The sequence below is a fragment of the Phocoena sinus genome, chromosome 2 (assembly GCF_008692025.1).
Source record: "Phocoena sinus isolate mPhoSin1 chromosome 2, mPhoSin1.pri, whole genome shotgun sequence".
NCBI classification, from domain to species: Eukaryota; Metazoa; Chordata; class Mammalia; order Artiodactyla; family Phocoenidae; genus Phocoena; species Phocoena sinus.
This window is the reverse complement of record NC_045764.1, coordinates 169,962,592-169,977,706: the sequence shown is the minus strand read 5'-3', so window position 1 is coordinate 169,977,706 and position 15,115 is coordinate 169,962,592. Positions and strand designations below refer to the sequence as shown.

General features: G+C 39.6%; 1 protein-coding gene across 5 annotated transcripts in view; it reads left to right on the top strand.

Annotated features, from left to right (window-relative positions):
- Positions 1-20: 20 nt before the first annotated feature.
- ATG2B (autophagy related 2B) overlaps positions 21-15,115 on the top strand; it is a 78,543-nt gene continuing 63,448 nt past the window's right edge. For all 5 annotated transcript variants that reach the window (XM_032622773.1, XM_032622774.1, XM_032622775.1 and 2 more), the window contains exons 1-5: positions 21-666; positions 8,009-8,171; positions 11,594-11,746; positions 12,723-12,825; positions 14,339-14,501. In XM_032622773.1, coding sequence (XP_032478664.1) covers positions 505-666; positions 8,009-8,171; positions 11,594-11,746; positions 12,723-12,825; positions 14,339-14,501 — 744 coding nt within the window. In that variant the 5' untranslated portion in view covers positions 21-504. The remainder of the gene's footprint in view (positions 667-8,008; positions 8,172-11,593; positions 11,747-12,722; positions 12,826-14,338; positions 14,502-15,115) is intronic.

Genomic DNA, 15,115 nt, shown 5'->3' with positions numbered 1-15,115 from the left:
CGACCCCCAGTGTGGCGTCACTTCCGCCTTGCCCGGCAGCGCGCTGGAGTCCGGGTCTCGCGGACGCGCAGGTAGCGTCCCGCAGTCGGGAGCGCGCCCCGTGGATGACAACAAATTCGTCGCGCAGCGGCGGTGGAGGTGTCCGCCTCAGCCCCGGCCTCAGGCCTTTCCGTCTCCCCGCGTGATCTCTTGCATCCTCTCTCTGGGCCGACTAGGACCCCCTCGGAAGCCCCCGGACTTGGGGTGACGGGGACTCCTCCGCGCCTTGTCCCCTCCAGGCCTAGCGCGAGCGGCGCGGCACAGGTGATGGGGGTCTCCCTGAGGGATTCCCGGCCCCGAGTGGGCATGGAGGGGCCTCCCCGGGCTTAGGCTTCGCCGCGGCCTGGGCTCGCCGGCCGGGACCTGAGACGCCGCTGCAGCCACAGCAGCGGCCTGGAGCCGGAGTCTGGACCCCCAGGCCGGAGCCGTCCGCAGCCCCTGCCGGCCCAGCTGCCAGCCCTCGTCATGCCTTGGCCGTTTTCGGAGTCCATCAAGAAGAGGGCCTGTCGGTACCTCCTGCAGAGGTACCTGGGCCACTTTCTGCAGGAGAAGCTGAGTCTGGAGCAGCTCAGTCTGGACCTGTACCAGGGCACCGGGTCCCTCGCCCAAGTCCCCTTGGACAAATGGGTAAGAGCTGCCGGCGGCCAGCCGGGAGGGACTCAGTCTTCTCTTTAGCGTGATTCGAACGAGTGTCATCCAAGATTGGTGACGTTCAGTCCCTCCCTGGGGATTGTTTTGCTCCAGGTGGGGCAGTCCTCCGAGAAATGTGTTCAAGTGTCGTGTAATCTGTTTCTAGCAAGTTTTCTCTCCCAAATCACGTGTTCAGAAACTTAACATAGGTAATGGAGTCTACCCTGTGGGAATCAGCGGAGTCAGTGGTTTGGGCGGGGGTGGGTGTCTGTGAATCTGGCTGAAAGGGGTCCATGGAAGGAGGTGATCAGTGCTGCCCCTTTGGGGAAGGACGGGTCTCGGGGTTCTGTGCAAACAAGTCGTATTTCATGGGATGACACTCTGGAAAGATTAAGGTTGAGGAGGACCTTTGGGGATGTCAGAATGCCTAGGTATTCATTTATTTACTTGGGGTTGGGTACTTGCACACCGCGGCCTCCGTACAGCGTTTGGCATCTGGAAGAAAGTTAGGCGAAGGCCTCCTCTGCCGGTTTGCCTGCTTTTGCTTGATACTGTGTGTAGAAGGCCAGTCGGTGAACGGTAGTGTGGCTCTAATAGTGATGCTTGGTTGTGCCTGTTTGCTTCACGTGACAGATCGTAACAGCGGGTGTTGCAAAAGCGCTGAAGCTGCAGCGTTCAGACATTTAAAAACCTGTTTTCCGCTTGTCATCCAGAGGTTGTGAGTTGACTCGTCTTAACAGGTGCTTCTTGTATAGTTGAACCTGCATCTGTATGTTTTCAGTGCATAGTATTTTACTTCATGTGTATTCAGCCTTGAGTTTGGCAAGAATGGAGTGGCTCTCCCACTTCCCCCAACTCTTATTTGTTCCACTAGAGTTTGCGGCTTACAGTTTGTGTTGGTTGTACCATTTTAAAGTATTACTATTCTGAAAACATTCCAACACGGTCTACATTTAGGAAATCATCAGTATAGGTAACTTTCCTGTGGTAGCTGGGCAAAACAAAAGGAAACATTTTTTTTTCTTGATTTAAGCTGTGTAAAAAGCTTGTGGGGTTTTTTTTGTTTGTTTTTCTTTTATGTAAAAGTATTTTAACAGAGTAGGGACTTCTTTAGCCGTAGAAACCTGAAAAACTCAAATTATGGTGACACCTTACTATGACCCTTAAATTAATTTGTACTGGTGTAAATAAGCATGTAATTTTATCAGCAAGTGGATGACCTAGACTAGGGAGAGTACACAGGATAGTGGGAAAAGCCTTGGCTTGAGTAGCAGAAGGACCTAGTTCCAACCCAGGCTAGCCCATGCTGCCACAGTTAGCCAAGTGACATTGGACGTAGTAATTCACCCGAGTTCAGTAAACATTAACGGAGCATCCACTCCATGCTAGGCACTGTGTCAGGGTACTGCATTGCTGTAATTCTACCAAAAGATAAGGATTCTGATGGGTATTTTAAAATTCATTGACCCATAAGTCTATCCTTTGGGTACAGTTATGAATAGACTGTCTTTAAGGAGGATATTTATTAACAGTCTTTTTTGGGTTGAAGGACTTGGCTGCATTATTCTTTTTTAATTATTTATTTATTGAAGTGTAGTTGATTTACAATGTTGTGTGTATGCATTATTCTTTTTTTTTTAATTTATTTATTTATTTTTGGCTGCGTTGGGTCTTTGTTGCTGAGCGCGGGCTTTCTCTAGTTGTGGCAAGCAGGGGCTACTCTTCGTTGTGGTGCGTGAGCTTTTCATTGTGGTGGTTTCTCTTGTTGCAGAGCATGGGCACGCAGCCTCAGTAGTTGTGGCTTGCCGGCTCTAGAGCACAGGTTCAGTAGTTGTGGTGCACATGGGCTTAGTTGCTCCGCGGCATGTGGGATCTTCCCGGACCAGGGCTCGAACCCGTGTCCCCTGCATTGGCAGGCGGATTCTTAACCACTGTGCCACCAGGGAAGCCCCTGCATTATTCTTTAATGACTTTTCACATTAACCCTATAAGGTGGGTATTATTTCTATTTTACAGATGGAGTTAAATAATTTGCCTCAAGTCACACAGCTAGCAAGTGGTATAGTGAGAATTCAAGTCTCACTCCTAAGCTTATTATCTCTTTATTAATCACATGGCTTCAAGCCAAGGAAAGAGCAGTTAATGTAACTGAGCATTTGTTTATTTCAGGCACTGTATTAGGCACTGTTATTTACGAGGTTTTATTTAATCTTCATGGGAAATCAGAGGTGGTAATATTTCAGTTTTACAGTTTGACTTCAGGATCATTGGAAAAGTAACTTAAGGTTGGATTTAATCTGAAGGTTATATTTTGTTCTGCTTCTTGAAGGTGAGGGATATGCCCAGCCAAAATGATAATGTCAAATAAAGTATCCAGTAAACATTGGCTGTTGCTGGTTTCTTTATTTCATTATAGTGTGCTGTGTTTGTGACTAAGATAAATCTTGGTGTGACGTTTAGATACAACTATTTAAACTTCTGATTGCAAATTCAATTACCTTTGACATTTGATTTGAAGGACTTTCATGACAGATAAAAAGATACCTCACAAAGATTCATAGATCCAAACGGGAGAATCCTATTATTGACAACATTCCTAATGTTTCAAATCTCAGTCATCAATTATGTGTAGGATTGTGTTGAAATCGCCTGTGAGATTCCCTTCTTCCTTGATCTCAGTCAATTATTCTTGCTAATTGGGACATGTTGCATTTTTATATATATATGTGTATATATATATATATATATATATGTGTATATATATATATATATACATATATATATATTTAACTTTAAAACTCCTTTTAAAAAACTGTTTTAAAGGGCTTCCCTGGTGGCGCAGTGGTTGGGAGTCCGCCTGCTGATGCAGGGGACGCAGCTTCGTGCCCCGGTCTGGAAGGATCCCGCATGCCGGGGAGCAGCTGGGCCCGTGGGCCATGGCTGCTGGGCCTGCGCGTCTGGAGCCTATGCTCCGCGGCTGGAGGGGCCACAACAGTGAGAGGCCCGCATAACGCAAAAAAAAAAAAAAAACTGTTTTAAGAAGACTTTAAATTTACTGAGTGAATTTTTCATGTTTTCAAACCTTTGTAACCTGTGTAGATGATGACTTTAAAAAAATAGTGTTTTTAATAGACATTTTTTCAGCAACAAAATCATGTAACAGTGGAAACATTTCCAAATATAATTTTTCAAAATGTCCTCTCCATAGTACAAAAATCCTTTGAAAAGCAGCTACTTTTCTCACTCATTAATAAAGTGGTATCTTTACTTTGAAAAGACAGATTAAGTGTGTTTTGTGTTCTGGAGTATACCTGCTAGGTAGCATGTACTACTGATAGCCATTTGTCATCACATAAAAGGTAGGCATATTTAAAATTCTAATCTTTGTGAAGAAGAAAATTACTTATTATCTTTAAATTCAACTCCTAAATGTTTGGTCATAAGAAAACCCGGGAAATCAGAAAGTTACTGTCATTTTCTGTCTCTCACAAAGATTCTGTTTAAAAGTCTGCTTTTCTTATGTAGACTGTATGCTCAAGTGTCAGTGCACTGAAATGGACCATCCAGCCAGAGGTACCACCCTTCCCACTGTGGAACTGCTAGTCTTCTCTTTGTTCCAGTCTGATGTATGGCCTGAGTGAGAGTGCAAATGCCCATTTGTACATTAAGTATGGTACAACTTTTAAGTCTGTTTTATTTGAATTCTTACGCCTGGGCTTAAACTAATAAGGATGTATTCTTTTCCTAGTTAGTCTTACGGTATCAAAAATAAGCGTATAACTTAATGTTTGCTTTTCTTCATCCTGCCAAGCACACCTTGAATTCCTAGCAGTGCTCATCATTGTACTAGGTAGGCACTGTGGAAGACAAAGAACAGTAAGCAGCATTTACAGAGTGTTTACTTGGTACCAGGAGCCATGTTGGTAGCTTTACACGTTATTTCATTTATACTCACAATAACCTTAAACTGGTAGTATCGCTATTTTATGGATGAGGAAATTGTGACTCAAGTTAAAACCTTGTCCAAAGCCACCTAGCTAGTAAGTGACCGAGCTACTGTGTTTTAAAAGACTGTGTTTTAGAAGACTATTCTTCAAACATGTTTGCCCAGTTTTCTTTAAAAAATTTTTGAAACACTAACATATTCCTTGTACATTTTAAAATGGACTTTACAATGTTTTCATTAAAAGTTTAAATAGTTGTAAGGATAATGTAAATACTGATATAATAAAAATATAGTTTTTTTACCCAGTAAGATCTAAATACCTGCCATTATATATTTAAATGTGCTTGAACAAGGTCACCATTAATAGTTGGAAATTTAACATTATATGTTTTCCCATTGAACTCATATGTCCATCCAGCTTCCTCTGCAAGATTTTATTGTAATTTGTGTATTTTATGCTTATATCTTTTATTCATCATGCTGTCATTTCTCTGTAATAAAAACATGTAACTAAATTGAAATCGATCATACTAAAAATTTGTGTCACAATTCAACTTTCTTTTGCATTAAGTGAATATTTTCTAGTGTAACTTTTTTTTTTTGCGGTATGTGGGCCTCTCACTGCTGTGGCCTCTCCTGCTGCGGAGCACAGGCTCCGGAAGCGCAGGCTCAGCGGCCACGGCTCGCGGGCCCAGCCACTCCGCGGTATGTGGGATCTTCCCGGACTGGGGCACGAACCCGTGTCCCCTGCATTGGCAGGCGGACTCTCAACCACTGTGCCACCAGGGAAGCCCTAGTGTAACATTTTAATTCCCATAATGATTTCTTCACTATTGATTCTTCTTTTTTGAGTTTTTTAGTGGTTGCTCTAGGGCTTTTACCATATTGATCTTATCAGTATCTCCTTCACATAATCATTGTGTTTTAAGTGAATTTTTCCCTGGATTGTTCTGTTATTACAATGTTAAGGGCAGTTGATCAAAACAATGTAAATATATTATACATTTGAATAACTAAACATAAAAACTTATTGGAAATATATTTATTGATGTTATGGGTGTGTTTCCCCCTCTTCCCTGATTTGTTCATGTATCCATAGATGAATATACTTACAACTAGAATTTGGTAGGGTTCAGCATAAATTTCACTCCAAATTTTTAAAATAGTTATAAGCTTGAGAAACACTGCTGTCCTAAATAAGTAGATGAGAATTATAGGGATTTTGCGGTAGCAGTATCACTTAGTTCTTTGAATTTCTTTGAATGGCTATGCCAAAAATATGTATAAGGTGGGGAAAGAGCGGAAAACTTATTGCTGGTCCTGCCTGAAGATTTTTATATCCTAGGCAGTGCGTAAGGGAGGGTTCAGGAAGGGAAAAAGATATGCCATTTTTGGCTCAGTGGCAGAAGGGAGACTGTACAAGGGAATATGGGAAAGGAGACCCAACGTGATGCCACTGCTTTAAGTGCCCTTCTCAGGAAGGTCCATTTTAGGAAAGAATATATTTGGAGATTGGGGATCTGGAATTTTATACCTTAAAACCATCCATGCCCATGTACTCTTTAGGAAGTCTGTAGGATCACACAAACACCATTGTGAAGAAAGTCTATTAAAATAGTAACTTCCAGTGACTTCCCTGGTGGTCCAGTGGTTAAGACTGTGTGCTTCCACTGCAGGGGGCACGGGTCCCTGGTTGGGGAACTAAGATCCCGCATGCTGTGGTGCAGCAAAAAAAAAAAAAAAATCAAAGTAGTAACCTCCAGTGATAGAACGTGAGCCAGTCTAGATCTCAGTGTTCAACGTTAGGTTTGTAGACAAAGAATTACAACACTACCCTTATGCAACATAGCATACAGGAAGCACATTACGTGTAGGCTGGCATTTAATACATTTTTGTTATTTTAATTTAAAAAGTATTGTCTGTCAAAAAAACCCATTTAATTATTCTACTAACAGTATTTACATCCGTCTTCCTTTTATTGTAGTTAAAACTTCACTGAACTTACTGTCAGTGGGATCACCTACATGCTAAATGTCACTAAATTCAGTGGACATTTAAAAATCTTTGACTTCTTGTTAGTTCTTGTTGCACTTGACCACTCTTTATGTTGTCTTTCCACAATTTTCCGGGGCAAGAGGCTCTTGATTTTCTTTCTACTTCTCTGTTTGCTTTTTTTTTTGTTTGTTTACTTTGCAGGTTCCTCTTTCTTAACCTTTTTCTTAAATGTTGGTGTTTATCAGGATTCTGTCCTAAGCCTCTTGTCTTTTTACTCTACATTAGTTCCCAAAGGCTGTCTCTGCTCACCCCTGTGGTTTCATTTACCCTCTGTGTTTATAAAGCCCTTCTGTATTATAAGCCCAGATGGCTCTCCTGAGCTCTGGACCTCCTAGACATCTCCACCTTGATGTCTGCTCAGATATTCTCTTTGGAACTGAATTCTTCATCTTCCCCTTCCCCTGTCTCAGTATATGGCACCCCTATCTAAGCCGTTGCCCAAGCCAGCAACCAGCGAGTCATTCTTCATTCCGTCTTGTCTTTACCCCTCATGATGACAATGAATTCTACTTCCTAGTATATTACAGAAATCCATCTTCCTCTAACTTTCTTCATTGTCACTATCCTTGCCAAACCAAACTTTAGTTTCTCTTACTTATAACATCCTTTCTGCTTGAGTTTTGCTTTCCTCCAATACATGCTGTACATGACAGCAGGAGTGGCTCACTAAAAGTTCTATCCTCATCATGGCGCCCTTGCTTAAAATCTTTCACTGGCTTCACATTGCCCTTGAGATAAATTTCAGACTCTTTAACATTAATTACAAGGCTTTTTGGATCCCATTCACCCTTATCTATGTAGCCTTATCTCTGGCTCATCACCCTGGCATGCTCATCACCCTGGCATGCTCACCACCCTGGCATGCTACAGGAAAGCCTAAAGCAGCTTTTTCCACACCTGCCCCCCCACCCCGCCCAAAACTCAAATATGTGTGCTTGTATACTCTGACGTCTGCCTTCTTTGAATCCTTCTACATGCTATTGTCTCTCTCTGGACCACTGTGTCCAGTTAACTCCTCAGCCTTCTGGTCTCAGCTTTAAATAGCACTTCCTCAGGTGGCCTGCCTTGTATCTCTAAGTTAGGTTCTTTTACACGTTCAGATAGTACAGTGTATTTCCTCTGTCGTGCAGCTTATCCCACTTTAGTTAAATGTGCCTTTCGTGGTAAGCTGTTTTGTCAGCTTAGTGAGGGCCAGGAATCATCCTTATCGTGGTCTCTGCTTTCTTTATCCTTAGTGCCTGACACATGTATTAGCATATTTAGCATCTCTGAATAAGTCAACAATTTTAAGTTCTTGTTCTTGTGATTTCACAATGCACTTTTCTTTTTGTCTTTAGTGTCTCAATGAGATCCTGGAGTCAGCAGATGCGCCTTTAGAAGTCACTGAAGGATTCATACAGTCAATTTCTCTGTCCGTTCCATGGGGCTCCTTGCTGCAGGATAATTGTGCACTGGAAGTGAAAGGGTTAGAACTGGTCTTCCGACCTAGACCTCGCCTAGGTAGGTGTATATTATGTGTTTCTGTTTGTTTCTATTTTTAATTTTCAGAGATTGGGAAAGTAACCTGATTGCGTTAAATTCAGTATTAGTTTTGCATTGTGTTTGTGAGATTTTCAGTAGATAAAATATTAGGGCATGGTCCATGTGGGGGGCGTGTGATTGTATCTTCAGAGTTATTTCTGTCTCTATTTACCTACAGGAACTTTAGCATATAATGATTGGTTTAATTGTTTGTTACCAATTATCTAAAGTGACTTATGCTTTTTTTTTTAACTTGAAGTATAGTTGATTTACAGTGCTTCAGGTGTACAGCACCTGAAGTGATCGTTATACATATTTTTATGTTTATATGTATATATATTATGGTTCAAATTCTTTTCCATTATCAATTATTACACAATACTGAGTAAAAAGTGACTTACGTTTTAAAGATTCAAAGTATTGTGCCAGAAAGCAAGGAGGTGCTCAAAGATTGATGGAGAAATGTTAAAAGGACACAGGATTGGGCTTGAAGGGGCTCCCATTGGCCAAATCTGTTAAACTTGGGCATCAAAAAGGATAATGAAAATAATGGATTATAACACACTAAATAAAAACAACCCCTAAGTCCATGTCAATACAAATAAGTATGTAAGGGGGGCAAGGAGAAGGGAAAGCTCTTCATTGCTACTACTTATAAACATAAAAAAAATGGCAGAATACCCCCATGTTTTCAGCCACCATAGTAAAAATTAATGGTATCAAGATCATCAATGAACGCTGATACCGTTCGGTGAAGGGTTGTTGAAAAACTGGATATTTAGACAGTATAAGAATATCTCCCACTGTTTACATATTATTTGCAGAGGGAAAAAGTTTCTTTTACAGTGCAGAAAATTGACAATCACCACCATAACTGAGTGATCAAGCTTAACCTCATCAATAATGGGTTAAACTGACATCATGTGTGTCCTGACTGAGGGGCTGAGAAAGACGTGATCACTTATGTATTATTCCTGCTAAAAGTGCTTAATCTGAATCAAATCATGAGGAAACAGTCAGACAAATCCAAAATAAGGGAAATTCTATAAACTAACTGGTTGGTACTGTTAAAAAAATGTCGTGAAAGACAATGAAGGTAGAGGAACTGTTCAGATCAAAGGAGACTAAAGACATGAATAACTAATTGCAGTACATAATTCTCTTTCTCTCTCTTTCTTTCTTTCCTATGAAAGGTGTTACTGAGGCAGCTGGGGAAATTTGGGTATTGAATGTATGTATGATGTTTTGTCAATGTTACGTTGCTTGGATGTGTTAATGGTATTGAGCTTTTGCAGGAGACTGGTCCTGTTCTTAGGAGTTACATGCTGAAGTCATTGGGAGTGAGTGTTATGATGTCTGCAGTTTACCTTCAAATAGTTCAGTGAAAGTTTGAGAGTATGTATGTAATCTTTTTTTTTTTTTTTCCTGGCTGCACTGGGTCTTTGTTGCGGTGTGTGGGCTCTTCGTTGCGGCGCACAGACTTCTCTAGGTGTGGCGTGCGGGCTCCAGAGCACGCGGGCTCAGTAGTTGCAGCGTATGGGCTCTCTAGGTGTGGCACGTGGGCTTAGTTGCCCCGCAGCATATGGGATCTTAGTTCCCCGACCAGGGATTGAGCCCACGTCCCCTGCATTGGAAGGTGGATTCTTAACCACTGGACCACCAGGGAAGTCTCAGTGTGTGTGTAATCTTGATGAATCTAGGTGTAGGGTATGCAGGTGTTTATTGTACACTTCTTTCTTAGGATTGAAAATTTTCAGAAGAAAACTTTGGGAAGGAAAAGATTTAAAGTAGTAGCAAGTCATTGTTTACGAATATATGCGTGTGGTAGCTTTAATTACACATATGATGTTTTCTGATTTATCAAACATGTATACTGTGCTTCTTGCATGCCAGATACTGTTCTGGGTGGTTTACAAGTACTATCCTCACAGTAGCTCTTTGACATAGATACTTTTAATTATCTCCATTTTGCCGAATAGGAAATTGAAGCATAAATACTAGGTTTAATAACTTGTCCAAGGTTATAGCTAATTAAATGGAAAAGATGGGATCTGGATCTAGGCAGTCTAGTTCTGGAGCCCCTATTCTTAACCACTGTGCTGTGTTATGTCTTGGATTGTCTACTGCAGAGTGTGTGTTTGTGTATAAGCTAGTAAAGTCATGATGGTGAATCATGTTAAATTATGAACTTGAATTCTTTCAGTGACAAGTGATGTTTGTAAAGATATATTTGAAGAATTGTGATCCCAAGTGCTGCCTGAAACACCAACGTTTAAGTTATGCTTAGTAAAATTTAGTAGCTGTATTTTTAAAATTGGTAATCTATGCATGGAAATTCTTAATAATCTGGTATTTAATTAACAAGAATATTTTATATTTTAACCAAGCTGAGTAGATATAGTAATACTTTACTAAGGAAAGTCAAATATTTTACCCTTATTTTAAAAATATTTCATTAAAAGGACTTTTAATTTTAGAAGACAATAATTCTAGTAATCTCTGTCAGTTTGTTTTGAATAACATAAGGAAGTGTGGTGGAATTCTCTCATGAGGGAGGATCTGGAAAGGACTCTTCACAGTTTGTGTGTTCCTTCTCCAAGGATGCTCTTCTGTTTTATCTACATTTATAGTAACCTTCTAAAGCCTAGGTCAACTGCTATCTCTCCTTTCCTGTGAATTCCCTCAGCTAGAAGATTTAGCCTCTTCTCTTAGCTATCATAATATTTTCTGTTGACACTCAGTAGTTGGCTATTAATTCTTCTTAATTTTATCTCATTTCTTCTACTATCTTGTAGTCTCTTTGAGGGCAGAATTAATAATTATTTTATTTTTCTTTCTTTTATAGCAGGGTCAGCTAACTATGGCCTGCACACCAAATCTGGTCTGTCATCTGTTTTTGTAAATAAATTTTTATTGGAACATCACCATATATACATATTCATTCATTCATTCTCTCTGGTTGCTTTTGTACTAGAGTGAGAGAGTTGAGTAGTTGTGATAGAGACCATATGGCCCACAAAGCCTAAAATACTTACTGTCTGATCCTTTGCAGGAATTTTGTTGACCCCTGCTCTACAGTATTTTGAACAATACCACTCATATAAAATATCCATTAAATACTTGAATGAATGTGTGAATTAATATTTGTCAGATATATATCATGTAATGAGAACATGTGTCTCTGGACTTTTATCTGTGATTTTTTTTTTTTTCCTTCTCAGTTATAAGGTGATGTTTAAATCTCAGGAGTAATTTGTAGACTGTTGTATCCCTGGGTGACACCATGATGCTGAATATCTCTTGGAGGATTAAGAATTTATCTGTTTGAAATGTGTGATTTTAAGAAATGGCTTTGTTGTAACTGTGAGAAGTTACTTAGGATTAATCTGTATTTTCTGCAGCAACTGGTTCTGAGCCTATGTATTGGTCAAGTTTCATGACCAGCAGCATGCAATTGGCAAAAGAATGTCTTAGCCAGAAACTAACAGATGAACAAGGAGAAGGATCCCAGCCTTTTGAAGGACTTGAAAAGTTTGCTGAAACCATTGAAACAGGTTTGGCATTATTGAGTATTTTCAAAAATTTTAGATTTTACTTAGTAGTAAGGCTTGGATGAGAAAAACTCATTTGAGTGATTTTAAAAGAATTGTTTTTCTTACTTCAGAACTTTAGAATTGAGGTTATTTTAAAAATTGTACAGTAAATCCCCCACATACAAACCTTCAAGTTGCGAGCTTTCAAAGATGTGAACCTGCGTTCACATGTCCAGTCACGTAAGTTAGTTCACATGTCTGGCGTACATTGTCATGTGTGTGCATCCTCTTCAAGTGGCTGTGCTTTTGTGTACTGTACTGCACAGTGCTATATAGAGTACGGTAGTACAGTATCTTTATTTCAAGCCCAGGATGTCTGGAAGCAAGCATAAAAACAGCAGTGATGTAGCTGCTGGTACTACTACCAGCCCCTGTGTGCCAGCTGTTGTGCTGGACTACTGTACTTTTCAAGGTACTGTACTGTAAGAGTCAACATGTTTTCTTTCTTTTTTGTGTTTGTTTTTTGATGTATTATTTGTGTGGAAAGTACTATAAACCTATTACAGTACAGTACTATATAGCCGATTGTGTTAGTTGGGTACCTAGGCTAACTCTGTTGGACTTAGGAAAAAATTGGACTCGCTCTCAGAACGGAATTCGTTCCTCTGTAGGGGACTTACTGTATTCAGTTAAATGTCATGTTCTTTTTTACCCTAGTTTCTCCTCTGTTTATTTTATTATGCTTTGCATAATGAAGGGATTAGAATTCAACAGATAGTGTTAGCCATTGCCCCAGGTTGAGATGTAACATGGGTAAGTGCTCAGCAAGGCAAAATATCTATTCCAAAGCTCAGGATTTGGGGATTTTTTCAAGGAAAGAAATTCAACTTTTATTTTGTAAGTTCTTATTAAACTAATTTAGTATTTATTCCTTTCATTAGAAGTTTTTATTTAGTATACACATGGTCTCATGTTGACGGTTACCTGTTTACTCTAGTACTAAGAAGAGTAAAAGTCACTTTTATAGACACTGTCTTGAGAATTGAACATGTGCCAGAAAATTCCAAAACTGGAACTGCACTTGAAATTCGAATAGAAAGGTAAGACTTCTTATATCTGAAAGCAAATTACCCTGTTCTTTTCTTTGTAAATAATAAAATCTGACTCTCATTAGATTTCAGGATGCTTTTGGAGTTTAGAGGTGCTTGTATTAAGTTAATATATTACATTATTTCTGAGTAAAGTGCTTTTCTCCAAGTTGTGTTCTAATCCCATTATTGAAAGCTGAAAGTACCAGTTGGGGTATAATTGTGTATAATATAATGCTCTGAATATTTGATTTCACAAAGCAGGTAATTCTCTTTTAGTTAATATCACATCGAAATAATGACTATTTGAGTGGTACTAAATTTAAGGTACTCCTGTTGGAGTTTCAGTTTTTTCATATGAACAATGTACTATTTAGATGTGTCTCATTAATGTGATAGGCTTTTTTGCTTTGCTTTATTTGGTCTGTGTGCTGCTTTAGGCTAAGACTTGTTTTCTTTGAAGATTCTGTGAGGGTATTTTAAGGTCAATATGTACAATAGTGATTTACTTAAAAAGATGTAAACACATCACTTTTCGTTTTCTGCGTTTGCCCACTTGGAACACCTATAAATAGCTCTAAAACAGGGATTGATTTACATACCCACTACTGAGTGTTGTTTTGAGGTAGTGACTCTTCACCTGTGTCTTAATGCCACATGAGCTGCCAGCAGAGATAAGCAGAAAGAAGTATGTACACCGAGCACCAAAGACACTTTATATGTGGATCTGTTGGCGACCTTTATTGAGTTCTGGTTTCTGTCTTTCACAAAACATAGCAATTAGTGAAACAGTTACTGTTAACAAATCTTTGAAATTAGGTTGCATTACCTTAAAATGGTATGTTTAAAAAATTTCTAAAATCTCATGCATTTAGCACAACAATATTTTACTTAAGCTGAAGATGAGTCATAAGGACTCATAGAACAGTTACAGGAATTCAAGAAATGTCATGTCAGGGGCTTCCCTGGTGGCGCAGTGGTTGAGAGTCCGCCTGCCGATGCAGGGGACACCGGTTCGTGCCCCGGTCCGGGAAGATCCCACATGCCGCGGAGCGGCTAGGCCCGTGAGCCATGGCCGCTGAGCCTGCGCATCCGGAGCCCGTGCTCCACAACGGGAGAGGCCACAACAGTGAGAGGCCCGCGTACCGCGAGAAAAAAAAAAAAGAAAAAGAAATGTCATGTCAGACTTGTGACTTGGAGCCAAATGCTGTCTCACTGTTAACCAAGAGATGTTTGTGAGGGAGCACAGGAGTTGTTTTCCTTGAAACTAACTTTAGGAAGTTATTAATTTTTTCCCCCAAATTTAGGAACCTCAAAACATTACCTTCTTGGGCTTAATGTCTCTTCATGAAAATATTTACTGTAGTAAAGCACGGTAATGCTGACCCACCTTTTAGATATATTCTAAGAAGAGCTAACACTTGAAAAATTCCTTTAACTTCAACAGCGATGTGCATTTCTTATAATTGCAAGTAGGTTTTCCTAGGAGTTTTATGCAAATGCTCTTTTTGTTTTTAACTTTCAGAACCATGTACTGTGATGAAACTGCTGACGAGTCCTCAGGTATTAACGTACATCAACCCACAGCTTTTGCTCACAAGTTACTTCAGCTCTCTGGAGTGTCTCTATTCTGGGATGAATTTTCTGCATCAGCAAAATCTTCCCCAGTTTGTTCAACTGCACCAGCGGTAAGGAAAACAAACCAAAAAACCAAGATCATAGATTTTTGAAAGGTTTACATGAGGGTTTTTAAAATTTCCTAGGATATGTAATATGTACTAATAGGTTTCCGTCTGATGTGAGAGTTAACACAAATATTCAGTAATGGGGGCATATATTTTGGAGATTTAAGAATACTCACATTTATAATTAATGCCATTTCTGCCAGTTTGCTATGTATTACTTAGATAAACACTGGATTCTGTGTCTTAGAGGGAAATGATATATTAACATCTAATACCCTTTCTACAGTAAAAACATCAAATCAAGTAATGTTCACATTTACCTTACATGCTGAATGTGTTGCCGAAAATGTATCTTACAAGTCATATCTTAAAGAAGTTTTATAATTAAGGAACTCTTTGTTAATCCCTTCTAAGATTGGAGAGTCCTTTTATAAATTAGTCACTCAATGATTTATCTTTTACTTTATTTCACAAATCTTATTTTCTTAATTATAGAATGTCTATTAAATTTTCTTATTATGGAACTTGAACAGAGACTGTGCTTTATTCATAAAGTCCTTTTCCATGATTTGCCTTTATTAAGGTACTGTGCTGTTTCATGGTAGCTGTACAATACT